The sequence below is a fragment of the Pleurodeles waltl genome, chromosome 10 (assembly GCF_031143425.1).
Source record: "Pleurodeles waltl isolate 20211129_DDA chromosome 10, aPleWal1.hap1.20221129, whole genome shotgun sequence".
Taxonomy (NCBI): Eukaryota; Metazoa; Chordata; class Amphibia; order Caudata; family Salamandridae; genus Pleurodeles; species Pleurodeles waltl.
This window is the reverse complement of record NC_090449.1, coordinates 1063320535-1063343958: the sequence shown is the minus strand read 5'-3', so window position 1 is coordinate 1063343958 and position 23424 is coordinate 1063320535. Positions and strand designations below refer to the sequence as shown.

Below are 23424 nucleotides of genomic sequence, written 5' to 3'. Positions count from 1 at the left end.
CTTGTGCTCGGGCGACAGGCACAGGTTACAGACCAAATGTTGGTCTGTATATGGGTATTTGTTGTGGCATTTAGGACAGAATCGGAACGGGGTCCGTTCCATCAGCCTCGATGTTGCACGCGGTCGGGCCAACCAGGCCCCGACGGGGGATCGAAATTACCCCGAAGGGCTACCGGAGCTCTTCACGATTCGATGTTGATTCTATCTAACCCGATCCCGAACGCAACAATACCGACGTAATTTTCCGAATTTTAAACTATCTTTCCGTTCCGAAACCCGGAGCGAAAAGGAACACGTCCGAACCCGATGGCGGAAAGAAAACAATCGAAGATGGAGTCGACGCCCATGCGCAATGGAAGCAAAAGAGGAGGAGTCCCTCGGTCTCGTGACTCGAAAGACTTCTTCGAAGAAAAACAACTTGTAACACTCCGACCCAACACCAGATGGCGGGCTATGCACAACATGTGTATCTGCAGCTACACATGCCATCGAACATACACTCCTCATGTGGGTCCTCCACATATAACCTTTTCTTTAAACATGAGGCACAGGATCTGAAAAGGTCTTTCTTTGGTGTCTCTGAAATGGCAGCCAGTTTGAATCACCAGAGTAGAAAATAAATGTCCAAAAGCTGTAGAAACAGATCTTCTGAGAGAAAATCTTGAGCAGAGCTCAAAGGAGACTCCTCAGCACAACGTGTGGTGGAAAATCAGAGGGAAGGCAGCTCCTCACAGGAGGTTCTATAGGGGTTAGGCAGTCTGATTGGTTCCAGTTTGAGTTTGGGTCTATTTTACAAAACGACTATGATGGGTTATGTTGAGGCCTAGTACATGTATTGTGTGCATACATCTTCAGGCCTGATTTTATATTCCACCGGAGACTCCCATCTCAACGACGGGGAAGTGTTCAAGCATGTGAATCTATGAAAGTTCCAATACTGGAGCAAAGGAGACTGCACAGAGATTGGTGAGCCTGGAAGTATGGGTGCAGTCTAACCAGAAGAGAAGTACCAAGTTGGAATTGCAGATTGGCGGCTAACCTCGCCACTGTGCAATAAGAACAACTGTGACTGAAGCGAGTGAAGTCAAGGCATGTGTCTACGGCTGTCACCACCGCTGCTAGCACGCTACTGTGTCCCCCTGTACATGGCTGCTCATCTGTAGTTCAACACCAAGTGACCAAGAAGTGGACCTAATGTCTCCCCCCAACTCCAACACTAGAATCTGCGTTCAAAGAGCTCTGGGCTAACAATCACTGGCAACCCCTAAGCTACCCCCGGAGATGCTTGTCACTACTTTCCATGGCAACCAATGAGCCTCAAGTGCTGCAGGGGATGCACAATTGACCCAGTTTGCACAGCTGTAATAGGAGATATTCCTGCATCAGAGGCAAACACCCCCAACGCCAAGGGTGAGACCCAATAGCCAATGCTTGCCCCATGGTCCCATAAACATGGTCTTACTGGTCTTCTAATGCAAAGGGTATGCATTCAAACTGATCAACTTTGCAGTGTGTGCCACGTAACCCTATAAAGTAATTACAATTCACTTAATACTACATTTTCAGTGGGAGTCCAGGAGACAATGGGTACAGAAAAACTCTCTGCACTAAATGCATTACGGCACAGGAGTGAAAACAGGATGAGTTTCAATAAAGCTCATAATGTTATTAAAATCAGTTCACTGATTCTCGATACCATGATGCAGGCCAAAGGGGGAAAGATGGTGGTCTACATAGTGGCTTCAGAAGCAGCAAAAGGGGTCTGGCAACAGGTAACCCACCACCTCCATCTTTCACAGCAGCCAGTATGAAGGCCAACAGGGCTGAAGAGTACGATCAACAAGTAGATGTACCTGCAGTCCTCACTCAATTCTCACACCAGCCCATGGACTCAGTTGCAGTGCTTCACTCTTAAAACCTCCAGCAGTTTTTGCCTACATTCCCTCTTGCCCTGTGGTTGTGGATGGAACTAAACAGGCATCTACTATGGGAAGAACAGATATTTTGTAAGTGCATTTGTGGACATATGTGTACGTTTGATAGTGCTGGGTAATTTAATGTGTGATGTGTGAGAGGCATTCCCAACTAAGTGCTGAGTGACTGAGTCGTGTGAATGCAAATTTAGCATTGTAAGTGCTGAGTGAAAGGCGCGCCTATATGGGTAATGAGTTAGTTGTGTGCCCATGTGACAGCTGGATGACCATTGTGTGCATGTCTGTATGTAGGAGGAGAATGAGCAGTGTGACTAATGGCTGAGCGGACAGCCCTTGTGAGTGCAAGATGATTATAACGAGACACTTTTCAGGAACTCACCATGTCATTGACAATTAACAAATGGGGTTTTAGGTGTAACTGAAACTACGATTATCGTGATGTCAATCAGGGACTCCGGGTAGAGAAAATAAATTATCAACTGATCCTGAAATAAAATATCAGCTTTTGGGACAAATTCACTTTTATAAAGGTGTCCGAGCCACTGAAGAGCCAGAGGCAAATCTAGAACTCTGACTCAAGGAAAATGTATTTTTGGAACCTCAAGCCAAGACTTCATGTGGCCTCTGCCACCCACGTCCTTTTGTCAGCCAAGCCCCCAGCCCCTTTATCTAGTGGCTAAAGTGTTCAAAATGAAATAAGGATCCCGGTTTACCTGCTTGACTAAATTGTAGGGTCCCAGGCAATTACCGTATTTCAATATGCCTTCTTCCTTATCCTTCCTTATCCTTTGTCCTCTCATTTCAGTATACCTTTAAAAACCTAATTTTAGGGTGGGTCCTCTACAAAAACCTCACTTGTATTCATATGACAGATTTTAATGTTGCTCCATATGTGATTAAAACTCTTGGAGGGTTAACATTAATTTACTTGTATCTTGGTTTACTAATAGCAAACTCATTGAAGGCATCAATATATCTAGGTTTATGTTTAAAAACTATGGGGTAGGTTTGCTAAAAACCCATGTGGCGCGGAAACCAAAGTTACAGCACTTCATTGATTGAGGGTAGAGAGCAGGAGAGAGCCAGATCTATTAAGTTAGCGCTGATGCACAATCTGTGCAAGACACAAATCTTTGCACAATAGTGCAAGGCTGTGTACACGATGTGTGGTGTAGATTTCACACTGTGGACAAAATACTGTATCTAGGCAAAATTTAAAACTTTTACCGTCTTTGGATCCATGGTGTACACTGCAACACAGATGCTAAGTGGGAAACATTTGGAGAAATAAGAATATTTTCTCGTTTTTAACTCCAGCCTCAAAGAGGCAATATTTTTGGCACATAGCCCTCGCTACTATAGTTAGTAGATAGGGCTTTGCATTAAAAACCATGGAAACAGAACATTCATGCACTCTCCTTGGAACACCACTTTCGCATAAAGTAAAGTAAAGCAGAACAAAGTGCTGCTTTGCATTACTTTCAGACAATTTGCAGTGCAAAACAAGTTTTGCACGCAAACATTTATTCGAAATAAACATTTACAAACCCAGTGCATAAAGTTAGTAAATCTATCTCTGATAAATGTCACTTAATGCAGCACTTCATTCTAGTGTTCTGGAGTGAAAGGCTTTTACATTAAATCAATACACTTTTTGAACAGTCTTTAGCACATTTTGTTTTCATGACCATTTACATACCATTCAGCGTGCTTTGTTTGCATTATAGAGCTTAGAGACAAGACTGATAATCTGCTGAGCTCTGGCTTGGCACTCCCTATTAATAGTATTCTCCCCCACCTCTATAGCCCGGAAATAAACTCAGGGCTACTGGAATTATGCGATTAATCGGATGCTGCGATTTTTACATATAATTGGAGATTTCCTGCATTTGCCACCTAATCCATCGTCTGCCACAAACTGCAGATTTTAATTAAAAAAATTATTTCTGGCTCAAATGGCTCACAAGTTACTGAAAATACAGTGACACGGATTGTTGCACAGTGGAAAGCCTTTTGCAAAGGTTGACTGGCCATCTTTTTGTAGCTTATTGCTATAGTTAGATGTTGAGCTAGTGCTAAAGAGGTGCAACTCATTCCCAGCGTTAACAAGTTTAAAAATGGCAAAATAATGAATATCACAAAACGTGCAGCACAATTTGCCTTTCCTTACTACACAATTTACTTAATCCTTCTGCATAATTTGGCCCTCCCCTGCCTACTAATTCCAGTGGTCTTGAACATACTCCCCAGCTGTGGCAGCCACAGCCCTTACAAGAACGGGGACAGCATGGAGCAAAGGTTGAAGTGAAAGCAGACAGAAGACTCGGTAACAATAAAATGGCCTTTTGAAGACCTGCAAAATATTATGAATGCATCTCAGGCGTCAGCCCTATCCCAGCCAGTCCCATAACTGTCTGTGTCCTTAAAGCTGAGGCTTTAGCCTTTAGCTTTCATCCCGATGGGCGTTGCGCGCCTGACACAGACAAGACACACACACGAAACAAAATGCTGTCTTTACATAGGTAATGTGTGTTTATGTTTGCGATGTGTGCTTCTCTCCCCTTATTAAGTTTTCATTAATCCCACTCATAGTCATTGCAATGTTTATAAATGTTAATTAAGATACCTTTCTAAAACGGAACTTTCAATTCATAACTAAAGTTTAAACATCTTGTTTCCTACATTTATAATAATACACTTCAAGTATTTGCATCATGTATTTACAGATAATGAGGATTATCAAGGGAGTTCTATATTACACTCCAATACTGAAAACTTTTTGAACAATTTCAATAAAATTAATTCACCCCTGAAGAGCATCTCTGGAAAACCGGCTCAAAATGTACTCGATGAAAGTGAGGAGACAGCATCTTACCTGTACATACTGGGGCATTGGACTAATCATGTGAGGATGTTGCATGTACGTTTCAGCATTCTGATTGCTCCACATACTATGAAACTGAGGTGCAGGTGGATTAAGGACCATAGGTCTCGGTTGCACATGATAAGCACCTATGTCATGAAAACAAAAAAACGACACCAGTTTAACTGTTTTCAAACATGTAACAGTAAATGAAAAATAGAGAGGTTTTCAGAAACGTGAAAAGGAACTAAATGTACTTACATATGTTTTGCTGCTTCCTGATTGCTGGACCCAGTTTAAGTTTTTTCCCATGAAAATTAATCTGTGACTGAAATTGAAACAATGAAATCAATTCTTTTCCATGGCAGCTCCTGCTTTTAAGGTACTTTTCTACATGTACTATGTAGGTGTATTTGTTGTAGACGCATTTAAATTATGCTGGATTAAATTTATTTACTTACCAGTCATTTCAGCCCTCAGCATCATTAAGTGTGTGAAGTCGTAATGTCCCTACTTCCAGACAGAAACCTAATAAGAAAATATTACTTACGTATTCCTAGTTCTACATCCTAGGTCATAGGTATTCTCTCTGAAATCCTGAACGTAGACTAGTCCTGCCTGCGTGCGGGTTCCAGGGGAAAGGAGGGGAGGGGAGAGTTTTTATGTTGTTTGTGTTGGAGGTAGCCACCGCCATGTTCTTCTGTCTAGTGATACCTCCAGAAGTCTGTTACGAGCGAGCTTTAAGTGCATTTGTTTTCGGCAGAGAGCTGCAGTTCTAATTCTAAACCATATTGCAGCATTTAGTATAGAAAGCTGTCATAGAATAGAAATAATAGCACAAACCCTGCTATAGTTGCAGAGAAACCAATAAAGGGAAAGGAACCATCAGGTCGAAAGTGCACCTGCTGCGCTCAATGCACACTAACTTTAAGAGAACCAGCAGCTTCTATTAGCCAGCATGCACTCTGCTGGCTGTTTCCCAGACGCAGGCTCAGTTCTTTTTGAACAGGAGAAAATTAAAATCTAAGAGACTCTCCATATACAATTATATTACACTGACATTGGGGAGGAGGGAGTATTGTTCATGACTGTAGGCAGCTGGCCTGGTGTGCGCGGAGTACCTATGGTGTTATCACCCTATACCAGGTCCAGTTATCCCCTATTAGTGAAGTGTAGGCAGTGTCAAGGAAGCCAGGGCTCTCTAGATGTAGCTGTGGATGAGCAGCCAAGGCTTATCTGGGAGACATGCAGAGAGCATGCAATACCACTTGTAGTCACACAGCACTTATACGCATTAAAGAACCAGTGTTACAAAAATAAAGGTACTTTATTATGGTAACACAAATAGCAAAATATTGCCTACATACTACTCTAGTATCAGGTGAATAAACACACTATTCTATACATATTAGAAGTCAGGAATTGGCATAGAAAACAATAGAAAACTGTGAAATAGCAGAAAAAAATGGAGACCCTAGAGGAAGACCAAACCATATACCGAATAAGTGGAATGTGAGAGTCAGCCCCTCACCCAAGGAAGAGGAATCTGTGGAGGACAGCTGGAGGACCTAGGAACCCCAAAAGTTAAGTAGCAAGACTGGAAGAAACCAAAGGTGGATCTTGACAGATGAGAACCTGCAAATGAAGGGGAACAAGTCCAGTTCGAGACGGAATATCCAGTTGGGGTCAGGAGCCACTACCCACCCTTCTGGAGATGCAGGACCAGATCGACGGTGAAGACAAGAAGTCGGCTGTGCAGCATAAGAGCAGGAGAAGAGTTCCAGGAGTGATGCAGTCGATGGCCCACATCAGAAGAGCTGCAGTTAGTGAATGGTGTGGAAAAATCACCAACAAGCCTTGGCAAAGGCATGAGTCGCAGATGAAGAGTTGAAGATCTGCCGGAGACCCGGAAGGTTCAGGGGGACTCAACCCACAGAGGGGAGTCCCAGGTCACCCTCAGCAGTGAGGAGAGTAGAACGTCAAGGATGCAGCCCCCACAGGCAATTCACAGGCAGCAGGCACAGGAAGCGAAGTGAGGCCCACTCAGCACACCTGGAGAGGGTGCAGGAGCAGCAGGCAGGAGACTGTGCTTTGCAGGAAAGAGAACTGGAGGCCAGGGCTACACGGAGCCTGAAGTTCCCTTGAAAGAAGAGCCAACAAGCCTCGGTAGCTGCAAGCGTCACGGTACACAGGGGTACTGTCCTGAAAGGATAGGCAATGGTTTACTGTCTCCCAAGTTGAATAGCTGGTAGAGGGGACCACTCCAGACCACCACCTGTGTTGCAGGATCCACGCAGTTTTGCAGGAGAGAAGATTCACGCAGCCAGACGTCGTTGCAGTTTGTGCCTGCGGACGCAGGGGAGTGACTCCTTCACTCCAAGGGAGATTCCTTCTTGTGCAGGCTGAAGACTCGTCACCGTCAGAGGATACATAGCCACAGAAATGCTGCAGTTGCTGGAAGGAGCCAGAGAAACAATGTTGCAAAGTGGAGTTGCCACTGGAGTTGCACGGTTCCTTGAGGGTCCAATTGCAATCCCAGTGGCCAGAAGATGAAGTAAACGATGTAGAGGAGTCCTGCTGGAATCTTGCATGTCGAACCTGAAGATCTAACCAAGAGGGAGACCCTAGATAGCCCAGGAAGGGGTTTGGTTACCTCACAGGGTGACCACCTATCAGGAGGGGGCTGTGACGTCACCTGACTGACCTGGCCACTCAGAAGCTTCCAGGGGCCTCTGCCCACCTTGGATTCAAGATGGCAGAATCAAGTGGCCACCTGGAGGAGCTCTGGGGTGGTGATGGGCAGGGGAGTTGTTACTCCCCTTTCCATTGTTCAGTTTCGTGCCAGAGCAGGGACCCGGGGTCCCTCGACTGCTGCAAACCAGTTTATGCAAGGAGGGCACCAAATGTGACCCTTCAAAGCATACTGGTGGCATGAAGAGGCTACCCCTCCCAAGCCATGTAACAACTATTTCCAAAGGGAGAGGTGTTGCCTCCTGCTCCCAAAGGAAATCCTTTGTTCTACCATCTTGGCCTTCAGCTGGTCAAGCAGCAGGAGGACAGAAACCTGTCTGCAGGATGGCAGCAGTGGGCTGCCTGGGAAAACCCTCCAAACTGGTAGGAGCAAAGCCTCTAAGGAGCCTCCAGAGAGCATGGAATCATACAACCAATAGTGGCAACAGTGACCTATGTCCAGTACATGGGTAAATTGGCTTCCCCACACCCACGAAGTCCAGGACCATGTAGCTGTAGTTCGTAGGGGCATCTTTCCTCATGCAAAGGTGCACTCACACACATATACTTGCACCCTGCCATATAGAGTAGGACGGCCTGCCACAGGGGTGACTTACAGTGACCTGGTGCAGTGACTTATAGTGGAAGGGTCCATGTACCTTTTCACGTAGGCTACAATGACAGGCCTGCAGACACATTTTGCATGGGCTCCCATGGGTGGCATGATAAATGCTGCAGCCCATGGGGAGCCCCTGGTCCCCCAAAGCCATAGGTACCATATACTAGGGACTTACATGGGGGCACCAGTATGCCAATTGTGGGGTATACTAAGTAGGGACAACCGAAATTAGAGCAAGAGAGCACAGTCACTGGAGTCCTGGTTAGCAGGATGGATAAGTTACTTACCTGTAAATCCTAGTTCTCTTCCAGGGGTATCCTCATCAAAGTCATAAACATTGAATATTCCCGCCCTCATGCGGGGACCGCAGAGCATACATAAAATACACACATTTAAAGTATGAAATATGCATGAAAAAAAATATATATATAAAGCATTTTTAGTAGACAAATTTTCATACTAAACTCCTATATACATGTGTAAAACAGCAATGCAGACTATAATCATAAACAGGCTAAAATGCTTTATTTCTATGGAGTTTTTATTTTTATAAAACAGTCCTTTTCAAAATGACATTCCGAGAAAAAACACTTTCCAAAGCCCCATAACTGGGCCTAGAGAAAGAAGCAGTAGCAACATCAGAGAAAAAGAGAAAAAAAAACTACATTGAAAACAATGGAGCATTCTTAGCCAATAGGCTGCATGCAGGTTAACACAGGAGAACCATAAAAATTCTGGCACCGTGCCTTTAAGACCTTGAGCACCTCCAGTATCCCACCATGACTCAGGGGTGAAGGAGAGGTGACAGCTGGTTCACAGTTAGGTCAGTACTTTTTTTTACGGTGACAAGCTGTGCAGCAGATTCGAAAGATAGTGTGTCCTGAACTTCTAGGAGACTTGCGTCCGGGGAGGAGGGTGGGTTGTTTATGACTTTGATGAGGATAACCCTGGAAGAGAACTAGGATTTACAGGTAAGTAACTTATCCTTCTCTTCCAGGGGATCCTCATCAATACTCATAAACATTGAATAGATTAGCAAGCCCATCCCTTAACTCTGCAGACTGTCGAATAGAAGTGCAGGAACAGATATGTATCATGCAAACAAATTTCTCAGAGATGCTTGCCCAACTTGGGCGTCTGCTCTGGCATCTGAGTCCAAACAGTAATGTCTAGTAAATGTATGTACAGACTTCCATTTAGCAGCCTTACAAATTTCAGAGATTGGAACATTATTAAGGAGGGCAGCCGTAGCCGCCTTTCCTCTTGTCGAATGCGCCTTAGGCCTAGCAAGTAGTTGTTTATTAGCCAATTGATATGCAGTAACAATACATTAAACTATCCATCTAGATATGGTTCGTTTTGAGGCCGCCTCGTCTGTTCTCAAATGACCGTAATTTACAAATAAGTGGTTAGATTGTCTAATTAGTTTGGTTTTGTCCAAGTAAAATTTCAGCACTCTTTTCAAATCTAGGGAGTGCAAAGCTTTCTCCGCCCGAGTATCCGGATTGGGGAAAAAAGATGGTAGTGAAATAGTCTGATTGATGTGAAAAATCTGACACCACCTTCGGTAAGAATGATGGAGGAGTTCGTAGAACCACTCTATTCTCGTTGAAGACTGTGTATGGTTCTTTGGAGGACAAAGCCTGAATTTCACTAACCCTCCTTGCGGAAGTAATAGCTACCAGAAAAGCCGTCTTCCACGTAAGGTGCTGCAAAGAGGCTTTGTGTGGAGGTTCGAAAGGAGGGCCCATAAGTTTCGATAGTACTATGTTCAGCTCCCATGGAGGGGAGGGTTTCCGAATGGGTGGAAACACTTTTTTCAAACCTTCTAAGAAATCCTTGACTACTGGTCTTGTAAAAAAGGATTCCTGAGAAGGTGACTTACGATAGGCTGTAATGGCAGATAAATGTACATTAATAGATGACACTTGCAGACCCGATTTTGCCAAATGGAGTAGGTACGACAGTATGACCTCCTCCTGAGCCAGTATAGGAGTCTGAACTTGCTGACGACACCATATGTAGAACCTCTTCCACTTGAACGTGTAAGAATGCCGCGTGGAAGGCCGTCTGGACTCCTTCAAGATGTTCATGCACTCCTGCGAGAGCCCTAGGTGCCCATACTGCAGGAATTCAGGAGCCATGCCGTCAAGCTCAGAGAGGGAAGGTTGGGGTGAAGTATCCTACCTCTCAGCCTGCAAAGGAGATCCGGTCTGCATGGCAGCCTCCTGTGAGGCTGTTCCGATAGGTTGAGGAGATCCGTGTACCAGAACTGACGAGGCCACTGCAGAGCTATGAGAATCATTCTGGTGCTGGATCTGTAGAGTTTGTTGATCACCGCAGGTATGAGAGGGATCGGTGGAAAAGCGTAGAGAAATATCCCGAACCAGTCGATCAACAGGGCATTCCCTCGAGATCCCGGACGGTAGAACCTGGACGCGAAGTCTGGGCATTTCCTGTTTACCTAGTCTGCGAAGAGATCCAATTGAGGCCGACCCCATTGAGCGAAGATGTCTTCGACGACCTCGTCGTGAAGGACCCAATTGTGGGCGTCCTCTAGATTTCTGCTCAGGAAGTCCGCCTCCACATTTTGTTGACCTGGCAGGTGAACTGCTGTAAGCGACATTCCTCTCGCTAAGAGCCAATGCCAGATGGCCTGAGACTCCAGAGATAGAGGCAGGGATCTCGTTCCTCCTGGTCTGTTAAGATAATACATTGTCGTCGTATTGTTCGTTTGCACTAGAAGAGATTTCCCCTGAATCGATGGAGCAAAAGACTTGAGCCAGATGGACCGCTCTGAGCTCCAGCAGGTTGATGTGGTACTCTCTTTCGTTGTCGGACCACAGGCCCTGAGCTTGAAGGGAACCCAGATGAGCTCCCCATCCCTGAAGCGACGCATCCGTTACCAGAGTGTCAGTTGGGATTAACTGGTGAAAAGGACCTCCTACTGACAGGTGAGGTCTGTGCATCCACCATCGTAACGATTGTCGTGCTCCTATCGGAAGACGCATTCTGTCCTCCCAGCGGCCTGTGCTCTGGTTCCAGTTGTTTTCCAGCGCTTCTTGAAGAGGCCTCATATGTAGCCTGGCATTCGGGACAATGAAAATGCACGAGGCCATGGAGCCCAGTAGAGATGTCACCTGACGGGCCGTCGGACTTCAGAAGGTCTTGACACTTTCTCTCTATTGATAAGTCGTTCCTCCGAAGGATACACTCTTTCGAGCTCTGTATCCAGTATTGCTCCCAGGTTGTGGAGATTTTGCGTTGGAATCAGGGTGGACTTTTGGTACTTGACCTGTAGACCCAGAGACCTGAAAATACTGAGCACAATGTCCCGATGGCTTCTTGCCTGCTCCGGAGAGGAGGTTTTCAGTAGCCAGTCGTCTAGGTATGGGTAAATGAAGATTTTTTGCTTCCTTAGATGTGCTGCTACCACTGCTACGCATTTTGAGAAAACGCAAGGGGCAGATTTCAGGCCGAATGGAAGCACTTTGAACTGATAATGCTGGGAGGCTATCCGGAAGCGTAGGAATTTCCAATGTTTGGGAATGATCGGGATATGAAAGTACACGTCTTGCAGGTCTATGGAGCACATCCAGTCTCCTCGATGTAGCTGAGGGAAAATCTGGTGGAGAGCCAGCATCCTGAACTTTTGCTTTTTTTATGTACTTGTTCAGTAGTCGTAAGTCCAGAATTGGTCTGAAAGCTCCTTCTCGACCTTTTTTTGCTACCAGAAAATAGCAGGACTGGGACTCTGTGCGTGACTGGGACTTTTTCTATTGCTGTTTTCCGTAAAAGGGCGTGAGCCTCTTTGCGTAATAGGCTCATGTGAGCTGGATTGCACTTGGTTGGTGGCAAGTGAGGAGGAGGTTGGCAGAAAAGAACCCATTTCTCTACAATGTTGAGCACCCATTTGTCTTTTGTGATTGCACGCCACTCGTGAATGAACGCTGTGATACTTCCCCCCACCGGAGTGGTGCACGGTGTTAAGGGAAGCGAGTCCTCATTGCTTTGCCGGAGCTTTGGGTGTGGACTGCTGTAGTCTGCTTGACCCTCGGTCTCTCGTGGTCTTGCGAGATTGGAAAAGTGGGCGCCCTGGTCTCTGTTGTGACCTCTGGGACCAATGAGGGGTTTGAACCCTCTGCTGAAAAGGGCGCCTGTCGTAAGGTCTATACCTTCGTCTGAAGTCCTTTTTTCTCTCTAGGCCCACTGCTCTCATGGTGTCCACTTCAGTCTTCATACGCGCCATCTCCTCATCTGTATGTGTACCAAAAAGCGAGTTTCCGTTGCACGGGGAAGGTATAGGATACGCTGCTGCGCTTCCTGCTTCAATCCTGTCAGTCTCAGCCAGGAAGACCTTCTTGCACAGACCACATGCGCGTAACCATGTGCAGCTAAGTCTGCCCCATCTGCTACTGCACTGATGACCGGATTGGAGACCAGACACCTCCTGAAGGATCTCCTGAAAATCCTGCCTGTCCTCCCTAGGCAATTTCTCTGTGAACCTGCTCAGTGAGTCCCAGAGTGAGCGGTCATATCTGCCTAGGAGTGCGGAAGCACTGGAGACCTTCATCATGGAAGCCGCCGTGCCACACATCTTCCTCCCCAGAGAGTCCAGGTGTCTACTCTCTTTATCCGGTGGAACCGTGGAGGATGATGCCACTGAGTGCGTCTTCCGGGCTGGGGCCAATATGACGGAGTCCGGCGGTGGATCAGTCCTGAGAAACAAAGGATCTTGCTCAGGTGCCTTATATTTCTTCAAGATCCTAGCAGGAGCTGATCTGAGGGTGGCTGGTGCTAAAAAGGTGTCCATGGTTGGTTGTAGAAGACCAGGCACTAGCGGTAGCAATTTCTTCGAATCCGCTCTATGTTGCAGGGTTTCAAAGATCACGGATGAGGAGGTCGATGGTTCCGGGACCTCTATAATTAGTTTTTGTGCCCCCCTGAGAAGCACCTCGTTAAAGGTTGTGATATCGTCCACCGGGGAAACTCTAGCTGGTGGAGAATCCGTTAAGGTCGGAGAGTACTCTCTTACTGAGGACCCCGACGATGACCAAGAAGGAGACCTTCTGCGATGGTGTGAACGTGATCTAGATCGTCTCTGGGATCGTGACCTGCTCCGAGATGCTGTAGCAGCACGTCAAGGCCTCGTGGGCGACTGGTGAGACGCAGAACGAGCCTGTCCTGCCCGCGCTGTTGGCGATGGTGTTCTCGGGAGAGAGGCCGAAGGTGAGTACATCCTCGAGTACTGCGAGTCTGGGGAGGCAGTTGTTCTATTAAGGCTCTCCAACCACCTCGGCGACAAGTTGATGGGCGAGACATGCCCAGACGATGCAGCTCTCGACCGCCCAGATGAACCACTCTTTATGGAGACCACCGGAGAAGTTGGAGTGGCCTTATCCGCCGGCGGAAGCCGACGCTCTTCTCCTTGCAAGACAGGTAAAACCTGTGTCGACGTCGAAGGGAGTGACGTGGGTTGTTCTGGTCTCAATGTCGAATGCCTCGACGGTGACCGCCGATCCCATGACCGCAACCTGCTCGACGTCATGTGCCTCGCCGTCGAGAGATGGCCCGTCGACGGCGGATCTCTGCTCTCGCCGTTGAGGCGATTTCGACGTCGGTTTCCTTGCAGTCGAGGGGTGCGAGGCCTTCGATAGCGAATGGGCACGCCGGTGCTGGCTCAACGTCGATCGGTGGGTTGCCGTCGACGGAGATCTGCCCCTGTGGTGGCCATGTTCCTTCGAAGTCGTATCCTTCGACGTCGGTCGGGTCGCCATCGACGGCGATTTATGGCAGTGTGACGGTGGCAGCAATGACGTCGACGGGGAACAAACAGGTACCTTCCTACCTGCTGACGTCGATCTAGCCTGTCTCTCCTGAGAATGGCTTGTTGGCTGCCTGGGAAGCGAAGAGGACGATGTTTTCTGCCTCTCATGAAGACCATGAAGTCTGATCTTCTCCCTGCCCTTCAGAGTCCGTTTTTACATGTTCTTGCAGTGTCTGCAAGTGTCAGGGCAATGACTCTGAAGCAAACACACAATGCAGAGTGTGTGTGGATCTGAATGGGCCTTTTTCTTCCCAAAGGAAGGGCACTTCACAAAAAAAGAAGGCATTTTTCAGTCAGGAAAAAGTCTCTTGACTCAGACAAAGGTGTTAAATGTCGAGTGAAAGCAGAAAAAACGCTGTTTTGAAGTATTTTTCTGAGAAAAACTAAGAAAAACTGAGAGCTCAATGCTCCAGGATCCTCTCAGAAGAAGCCGTAAAAAAGAACTGTCCTAACTGTGAACCAACTGTCACCTCTCCTTCACCCCTGAGGCATTGGTGGGATACTGGAGGTGCTCAGGGTCCTAAAGGCACAGTACCAGAATTTTTATGGTTTTCCTGTGTTAACCTGCATGCAGCCTATTGGCTAAGAATGCTCCATTGTTTTCAATGTAGTTTTTTTTTCTCTTTTTCTCTGATGTTGCTACTGCTTCTTTCCCTAGGCCCAGTTATGGGGCTTTGGAAAGTGTTGTTTCTCGGAATGTAATTTTGAAAAGGACTGTTTTAAAAAAAAAAAAAAAAAAACTCCATAGAAATAAAGCATTTTAGCCTGTTTATGATTATAGTCTGCATTGCTGTTTTACACATGTATATATGAGTTTATTATGAAAATTTGTCTACTAAAAATGCTATATGGAAAATGTCACTTACCCAGTGTACATCTGTTCGTGGCATTAGTCGCTGCAGATTCACATGCTGTGCACATCCCGCCATCTGGTGTTGGGCTCTGAGTGTTACAATTTGTTTTTCTTCGAAGAAGTCTTTTCGAGTCACGAGACCGAGGGACTCCTCCCATTTCGACTCCATTGCGCATGGGCACCGACTCCATCTTAGATTGTTTTCCCCGCAGAGGGTGAGGTAGGAGTTGTGTATGCTAGTAATAGTGCCCATGCAATGGAGTGAATACGTATGTACATATTGTAGTTTAAAGTAATCTATTTACAAATTTACAAATGTTCAAGATCAACTTCTAAACGGCTAAAGGCTCCCGGGAAGGCGGGTGGGCGCATGTGAATCTGCAGCGACTAATGCCACGAACAGATGTACACTGGGTAAGTGACATTTTCCGTTCGATGGCATGTGTAGCTGCAGATACACATGCTGTGCATAGACTAGTAAGCAGTTATCTCCCCAAAAGCGGTGGTTCAGCCTGTAGGAGTTGAAGTTGTTTGAAACAAAGTTCGTAGTACTGCTTGACCTACTGTGGCTTGTTGTGCTGTTAACACATCTACACAGTAGTGTTTGGTAAATGTATGAGGCGTAGACCATGTAGCTGCCTTACATATTTCAGTCATTGGAATATTTCCTAGAAAGGCCATGGTAGCACCTTTCTTTCTAGTTGAGTGTGCCTTTGGTGTAATAGGCGGTTCTCTTTTTGCTTTAGGATAACAGGTTTGAATGCATTTAACTATCCATCTAGCAATGCCTTGTTTAGAAATTGGATTTCCTGTATGAGGTTTTTGGAAAGCAATAAATAATTGTTTTGTTTTTCGAATTAGTTTTGTTCTGTCAATGTAGTACATTAACGCTCTTTTGACGTCCAGTGTATGTAGTGCTCTATCAGCTACCGAATCTGGCTGTGGGAAGAACACTGGTAATTCTACTGTTTGATTTAAGTGGAACGGTGATATGACTTTTGGCAAAAATTTAGGATTTGTTCGTAGAACTACTTTATACTTGTGTATCTGAATAAATGGTTCTTGCATGGTGAATGCTTGAATCTCACTTACTCTTCTTAGAGATGTGATGGCAATTAAAAATGCAACTTTCCATGTTAAGTATTGCATTTCACAAAAGTGCATGGGCTCAAAAGGGGGTGAGACAATGTTGAGGTTCCATGAAGGAACTGGTGGTGTTCTTGGTGGTATAATTCTGTTTAGTCCTTCCATAAACGCTTTTATGACTGGTATCCTAAATAATGAAGTGAGTGGGTAATTTGCAGGTAAGCTGAAATTGCGGTAAGATGTATCTTAATGGATGAAAAAGCTAGTTTTGACTTTTGCAAATGTAGCAAGTAGCTTACGATGTCTTTAGCAGATGCATGCAAAGGTTGAATTTGATTATTATGGCAATAATAAACAAACCTTTTCCACTTATTTGCATAGCAATGTCTAGTGGTAGGTTTTCTTGCTTGTTTTAAGACCTCCATACATTCTTGTGTAAGGTCTAAGTGTCCGAACTCTAGGACTTCAGGAGCCAAATTGCTAGATTCAGCGATGCTGGATTTGGATGTCTGATCTGTTGTTTGTGTTGCGTTAACAGATCTGGTCTGTTTGGTAGTTTGACATGAGGCACTACTGAGAGGTCTAGTATTGTTGTGTACCAAGGTTGCCTTGCCCGTGTTGGCGCTATGAGTACGAGTTTGAGTTTGTTTTGACTCAACTTGTTTACCAGATATGGAAGGAGTGGGAGAGGGGGAAAAGCGTAGGCAAATATCCCTGACCAACTCATCCATAACGCATTGCCCTGAGACTGATCTTGTGGGTACCTGGATGCGAAGTTTCGCCATTTTGCGTTTTCCTTTGCTGTAAATAGATCTATTTGTGGTGTTCCCCAAATGTGGAAGTAAGTGTTCAGGATTTGGGGGTGAATTTCCCATTCGTGGATCTGTTGGTGATCCCGAGAGAGATTGTCTGCTAACTGATTCTGAATTCCTGGAATAAATTGTCCTATTAGGCGAATGTGGTTGTGAATCGCCCAATGCCAAATTCTCTGTGCTAGGAGACACAACTGTGTTGAGTGTGTCCCTCCCTGTTTGTTTAGGTAATACATCGTTGTCATGTTGTCTGTTTTGACAAGAATGTGTTTGTGGCTTATTATGGGTTGAAAAGCTTTCAACGCTAGAAATACTGCCAATAGTTCTAAGTGATTTATGTGAAACTGTTTCTGTTGAGTGTCCCATTGTCCTTGGAAGCTGTGTTGATTGAGGTGTGCTCCCCACCCTATCATGGAGGCATCTGTTGTTATTACATATTGTGGCACTGGGTCTTGGACAGGCCGCACTTGGTTTAAATTTATACTGTTCCACCATTGAAGCGAGATGTATGTTTGGCGGTCTACCAACACCAGATCTAGAAGTTGACCCTGTGCCTGTGACCATTGTGATGCTAGGCACTGTTGTAAGGGCCGCATGTGTAACCTTGCGTTTGGGACAATGGCTATGCATGAGGACATCATGCCTAGGAGTTTCATCACCATTTTGACTTGTATCTTTTGTTTTGGATACATGGCCTGTATTACATTGTGAAATGCCTGAACCCTTTGTGGGCTTGGAGTGGCAATCCCTTTTGCTGTGTTGATTGTCGCCCTTAAGTATTGCTGTGTTTGATACGGCAAAAGGTGTGACTTTGTGTAGTTGATTGAGAAACCTAGTTTGTGGAGTGTTTCTAGGACATAATTTGTGTGTTGTGAACACCGTTCTAGCGTGTAGGTTTTGATTAACCAATTGTCTAGGTACGGGAATACATGTATTTGCTGCCTTCTGATATGTGCAGCTACGACTGCCAGGCATTTTGTAAAAACTCTTGGCGCGGTTGTTATTCCGAATGGCAACACCTTGAATTGGTAATGTACTCCTTGGAATACAAACCTTAAGTACTTTCTGTGTGAAGGATGCATCGGTATATGGAAATATGCATCCTTTAGGTCTAGTGTTGTCATGTAGTCCTGTTTGAGCAGTGGGATTACGACCTGTAATGTCACCATGTGAAAGTGATCTGATTTGATGTAGGTATTTAATGTTCTGAGATCTAGTATAGGTCTTAGACTCTTGTCTTTTTTGGGTATGAGAAAGTACAAAGAGTAAACTCCTGTCCCTTTCTGTTGCTTTGGTACTAATTGTATTGCCTCTTTTTGTATCAATGCCTGAACTTCTAGTCCTAGAAGATCTGTATGTTGTTTTGACATATTGTGTGTTTTCGGTGGGACGTTTGGAGGGAATTTGAGAAATTCTATGCAATAATCATGCTGGATAATTGCCAGTACCCAAGTGTCTGTTGTTATCTCCTCCCAATGTTTGAAAAATTTGCTTAGTCTCCCCCCCACAGGTGTTATGTGTTGGGCATGTGTGACTTGGAAGTCACTGCTTATTTTGAGGAGGTTTGGGACTTTGGGACTTCCCTCTACATTTTTGGAACTGTCCCCCTCTATATTGTCCCCGAAAACTTCCCCGCAGGTATTGGCTCTGATAGGTGGGCCTTGTTTGTGAGGTTGTGGGTTCTGTGCTTTGCCCTCGAAACCCCCCTCAAAACTGTGTTTTTCGAAATGTGCCTCTGCTCTGTGGGGAGTAGAGTGCGCCCATGGCTTTGGCCGTGTCAGTGTCTTTTTTAAGTTTCTCGATAGCAGTGTCCACCTCCGGCCCAAACAACTGCAGTCCGTTAAATGGCATTTTCAGCACAGCTTGCTGTATTTCTGGTTTAAATCCTGATGTACGCAGCCATGCATGTCTCCTTATTGTCACTGCTGTGTTGACAGTTCTAGCAGCTGTGTCTGCAGCATCCATTGCTGACCGTATTTGATTGTTGGAGATACTTTGTCCTTCTTCTACTACCTGCTGTGCTCTCTTTTGGAACTCCTTGGGCAAATGTTCTATAAAGTGTTGCATTTCGTCCCAATGAGCCCTATCGTATCTGGCCAACAAAGCCTGTGAATTTGCAATACGCCACTGGTTTGCTGCCTGTGCCGCCACCCTTTTGCCTGCTGCGTCGAATTTTCTACTTTCTTTATCTGGAGGTGGTGCATCTCCTGAAGTATGTGAGTTCGCTCTCTTGCGAGCTGCCCCTACTACAACTGAGTCCGGTGTTAGCTGTTGTGTGATGTACACGGGGTCTGTTGGTGGCGGTTTATATTTTTTCTCCATTCTTGGAGTAATGGCCCTTCCTTTTACGGGCTCCTCAAACACCTGTTTGGAGTGTTTTAGCATTCCTGGTAGCATGGGAAGACTCTGGTACTGGCTGTGTGTGGACGACAGTGTGTTAAATAAAAAGTCGTCTTCAATGGGCTCTGCATGCAGGCTGACATTATGAAATGCTGCTGCTCTGGACACCACCTGTGCGTAGGCTGTACTATCCTCTGGTGGTGAAGGTCTAGCTGGATAACAGTCTGGACTATTATCTGACACTGGTGCGTCATAAAGGTCCCACGCGTCAGGGTCGTGCGTCATAAAGGTCCCACGCGTCAGGGTCGTCTTGACTCATCCCTGTATGGGTAGGGGATTGCATCATAGGTGGAGTAGCTACCGGTGATGTTTGCGGCGAGCGTTGTGGAGACGGTGGCGGGGTTACTTGCTTAGCCACCTTTGCCTGTGGCTGCTTGTCTTTCTCCTGGAATGCAAGTTTGCGTTTCATACTAATAGGAGGGAGAGTGCTGATCTTCCCTGTTTCTTTTTGGATCTGGAGCCTTCTTTGGGTGTAGTCTGGCTCCATTGTCTCCAATTTCTGTCCAAATCTATGTATTTTCATTTTTGAGGACAGTCCTTGTTCCTCTGTGTAGGAACTTGTTTTCGGCTCCGAGGCCGGATGTTTCGGTATCAAAACCTTTTCGGCTACTTTGTTCGGTTCAGACGACACCTTTTTAGCTTTCGGTGTCGTTGTTTCTCGGTGCCGACTCATTTCGGTGCCGCTCTCTCGGTGCCGAACTTGTTCGGAGCCGCTATCTCGGGCCCGAGATTGCTGTGTGCCGGAATCTCGACCGCAGTCGGATGACTTCGACACCAGCGTGCCCTTTTTCGGTGCCGATGGTCGGTCACCTATTTTTCGGGTTAAGCCATGGCCTGTTGGCGGTGGCGTCCCCTGGGCTTTTGCGTTTTTTTCTTTAGTCTTGTGTTTCGACGTCTTACTCACGGTTTTCGGCGTTTCTTCGGGATCGATCTCCTCTGAGTCCGATTCCTGTATGGAGAAGGTTTCTTCCTCCTCTTCGAAATGCCCCTGTCCTGTCGGCGCCGACGCCATTTGCAGTCTTCTTGCTCTTCTGTCTCTTAGTGTCTTCCTTGACCGAAACGCTCGACAGGCTTCACAGGTATCCTCCTTGTGCTCTGGAGACAAACACAAGTTACAGACCAGATGCTGATCTGTATATGGATACTTATTATGGCATTTTGGGCAGAAGCGGAATGGGGTCCGTTCCATCAGCCTTGAAGAGACACGTGGCCGGGCTGACCAGGCCCCGACGGGGGATCGAAAAAACCCCGAAGGGCCACCGGAGCTCTTCCTAATTCGGTGTCAATCTGTTGTAACTAACCCGATACCGAACGCAAACAATACCGACGATTTTTCCGAGATTCTAACTAACTTTCCGACCCGAAACACAGAGCGAAAAGGAACACGTCCGAACCCGATGGCGGAAAAAAAATAATCTAAGATGGAGTCGACACCCATGCGCAATGGAGTCGAAATGGGAGGAGTCCCTCGGTCTCGTGACTCGAAAAGACTTCTTCGAAGAAAAACAACTTGTAACACTCCGAGCCCAACACCAGATGGCGGGATGTGCACAGCATGTGTATCTGCAGCTACACATGCCATCGAACATATATATATATATTTTTTTTTTTTCGTGCATATTTCATACTTTATATGTGTGTATTTTATGTATGCTCCGGAGTCCCCGCACGAGGGCGGGAATATTCAATGTTTATGACTATTCATGAGGATCCCCTGGAAGAGAAAGGGAAAGAACACTGGTACTGGGGCCTGGTTAGCATGGTCCCAGCACACGTTCAATCATAACTGGCATCAACAAAAGGCAAAAAGGTAGGGAGTAACCATGCCAAGGGAGGCATTTCCCTACACAACCCCCCTCCCCCAACCAAAGAAGATGAGACTAACCTTTCCCAAGAGAGTCTTCATTTTCTAAGTGGAAGAACCTGGAAAGACCATCAGCATTGGCATGGGCAGTCCCAGGTCTGTGTTCCACTACAAAGTCCATTCCCTGTAGGGATATGGACCACCTCAACAGTTTAATGTTTTCTCCTTTCATTTGCATCAGCTATCTGAGAGGTCTTCAGTCAGTTTAAACTGTGAAATGAGTACCAAAAAGGTATGGTCTCAGCTTCTTCAGGGACCAAACCACAGCAAAGGCCTCCCTCTCAATGGCACTCCAACACTGCTCCCAGGGGAGTAACAAACTGCTAATAAAAGTAACAGGCTGGTCAAGGCCACCATCATTTGTTTGGGACAGGACTGCTCCTATCCCATGCTGGGAGGCATCAGTCTGCACAATGAACTGCTTTGAATAATCTGGAGATTTCAAAACTGGTGCTGTACACATAGCTTGCTTCAGGGTGTCAAAGGCCTTTTCACAGTCCAAGGTCCAGTTAAGTTTCTTTGGCATTTTCTTAGAGGTCAGTTCTGTGAGGGGTGTCACTATTGATCCATATCCCTTCACAAACCTCCTGTAGTACCAAGTCAAGCCAAGGAATGCCCTAACACGAGTGGGTTTTTGGGGCTTCCCAGTCCAGAACAGTCTGGATCTTGGGTTAGAGTGGCTGAATTTGGCCTCCACCTACAAGGTGTCCCACGTAAACCACAGTTCCCTGCCCTATCCGACATTTAGAGGCCTTGATAAAGAGGCCTGCTGCTTCAAGGGCCTGCAAAATCTCCTTCAGGTGGACCAGGTGATCCTACCAGTTTGAGCAAAAGACAGCAATATCATTTAGATATGCTGCACTAAAGGACTCCAAGCCAGCAAGGATTTCATTCACCAACCTTTGGAAGGTGGCAGGGGCATTCTTTAGGCCAAAGGGCATAACAGTAAACTGACAGTGCCCATCAGGTGTAGAGAATGCTGTACACCTTTCCTTTCCTCCAGGTGCCATTGTGATTTGCCACTACCTGCTGTCAAGTCAAAGGTACTTAAGAATTTGTCTCCACCTAATTTTTCAATGAACTCATCCGTCCTTGGAATGGGGTGAGCATCTGTCTTGGTGACAGAGTTGAGCCCTCTGTAGTCCACACAAAACCTCATCTCTTTCTTTCCATCTTTGGTGTGAGGTTTGGGGACCAAGACCACTGGGCTAGCCCAGGGACTGTCAGAGTGCTCAATCACTCCCAACTCCAGCATCTTGTGGACTTCCACCTTGATGCTTTTTTTGACTTGGTCAGACTGTCTGAATATTTTATTCTTGACAGGCATACTGTCTCCTGTGTCCACATCATGGGTACACAGGTGTGTCTGACCAGTGGTCAAGGAAAAGAGCTCAGCAAACTGCTGAAGGACCTTCCTGCAGTCAGCTTGCTGTTGGCCAGAAAGGGTGTCTGAATAGAGCACTTTATCTACTGAGCCATCCATAGGGTCAGATGAGGGGAGATCAGGGAGAGGTTCACGCTCTACTTCCTGGTCCTCATCTGTAACCGTTAAAATGTTTACATCTGCCCTGTAATGATAGAGCTTAAGGTGGTTAACATGGATCACCCTCTTGGGGGTCCTGCTAGTGCCCAGGTCCACCAAGTAGGTGCCCTGACTCTTTTTTCTAGCACTGGGAAGGGCCACTCATTTCTCCTCAATTGCCCGGGGAGCCACAGGCTCCAGAACCTAGACTTTCTGCCCTGGCTGAAACTCAACCATAGCAGCCTTTTGGTCATACAACAACCTCTGGAATTGTTGCCTGGCCTCAAGGTTTTTGCTTACCTTTACACCATGTACTCTGCCACCCTTGAACGAAGCCTAGTACATAGTCCACTACATCTTGTTTAGGCTCATGGGGAGGTCTTGCAGCCTTCTTTTACAAGTGCCAGTGGTCCCCTTATAGGATGGCCAAACAGAAGCTCAAAGGGGAAAACCCTACTCCCTTCTGTGGCACCTCTCTTTAGGTGAAAAGCAGGCATGGCAAAAGGACATCCCATCTCCTTTTGAGTTTTTCAGGGAGCACAAGGATCATGCCCTTCAATATCTTGTTAAACGTTTCTAAAAGACCATTGGTTTGTGGATGGTATGGTGCGGTGAATTTGTAAGTCACCCCACACTCATTCAACATGTGTTTCAGGTAAGCTCACATGAAGTTGGTACCTGTCAGAAACCACCTCCTTAGGGAATCCGACTCTGGTAAATATACCAATGAGTCATTTAGCTACTGCAGGAGCAGTAGTGAACTGAAGGGGAGTTGCCTCAGGGTACCTGGTAGCATGATCCACTACTACCAAGATATTTTGGTTCCCTGATGCTGTGGGAGGTTCACTCCCACTCTCTGAAAGGGGACCCCAACCACTGGAAATGGAATGAGGGGGGCCTTTGGATTGCCACCT

The 23424-nt window shown here is 46.2% G+C and overlaps 1 protein-coding gene across 2 annotated transcripts in view; it reads right to left on the bottom strand.

The window, feature by feature from the left end:
* DAZL (deleted in azoospermia like) overlaps positions 1–23424 on the bottom strand; it is a 580342-nt gene that overhangs the window by 295311 nt on the left and 261607 nt on the right. For both annotated transcript variants that reach the window (XM_069212083.1, XM_069212082.1), the window contains exons 5-6: positions 5059–5125; positions 4810–4946 (exon numbers count right to left, since the gene is read on the bottom strand). In XM_069212083.1, the coding sequence (XP_069068184.1) occupies positions 4810–4946; positions 5059–5125 (204 nt within the window). The remainder of the gene's footprint in view (positions 1–4809; positions 4947–5058; positions 5126–23424) is intronic.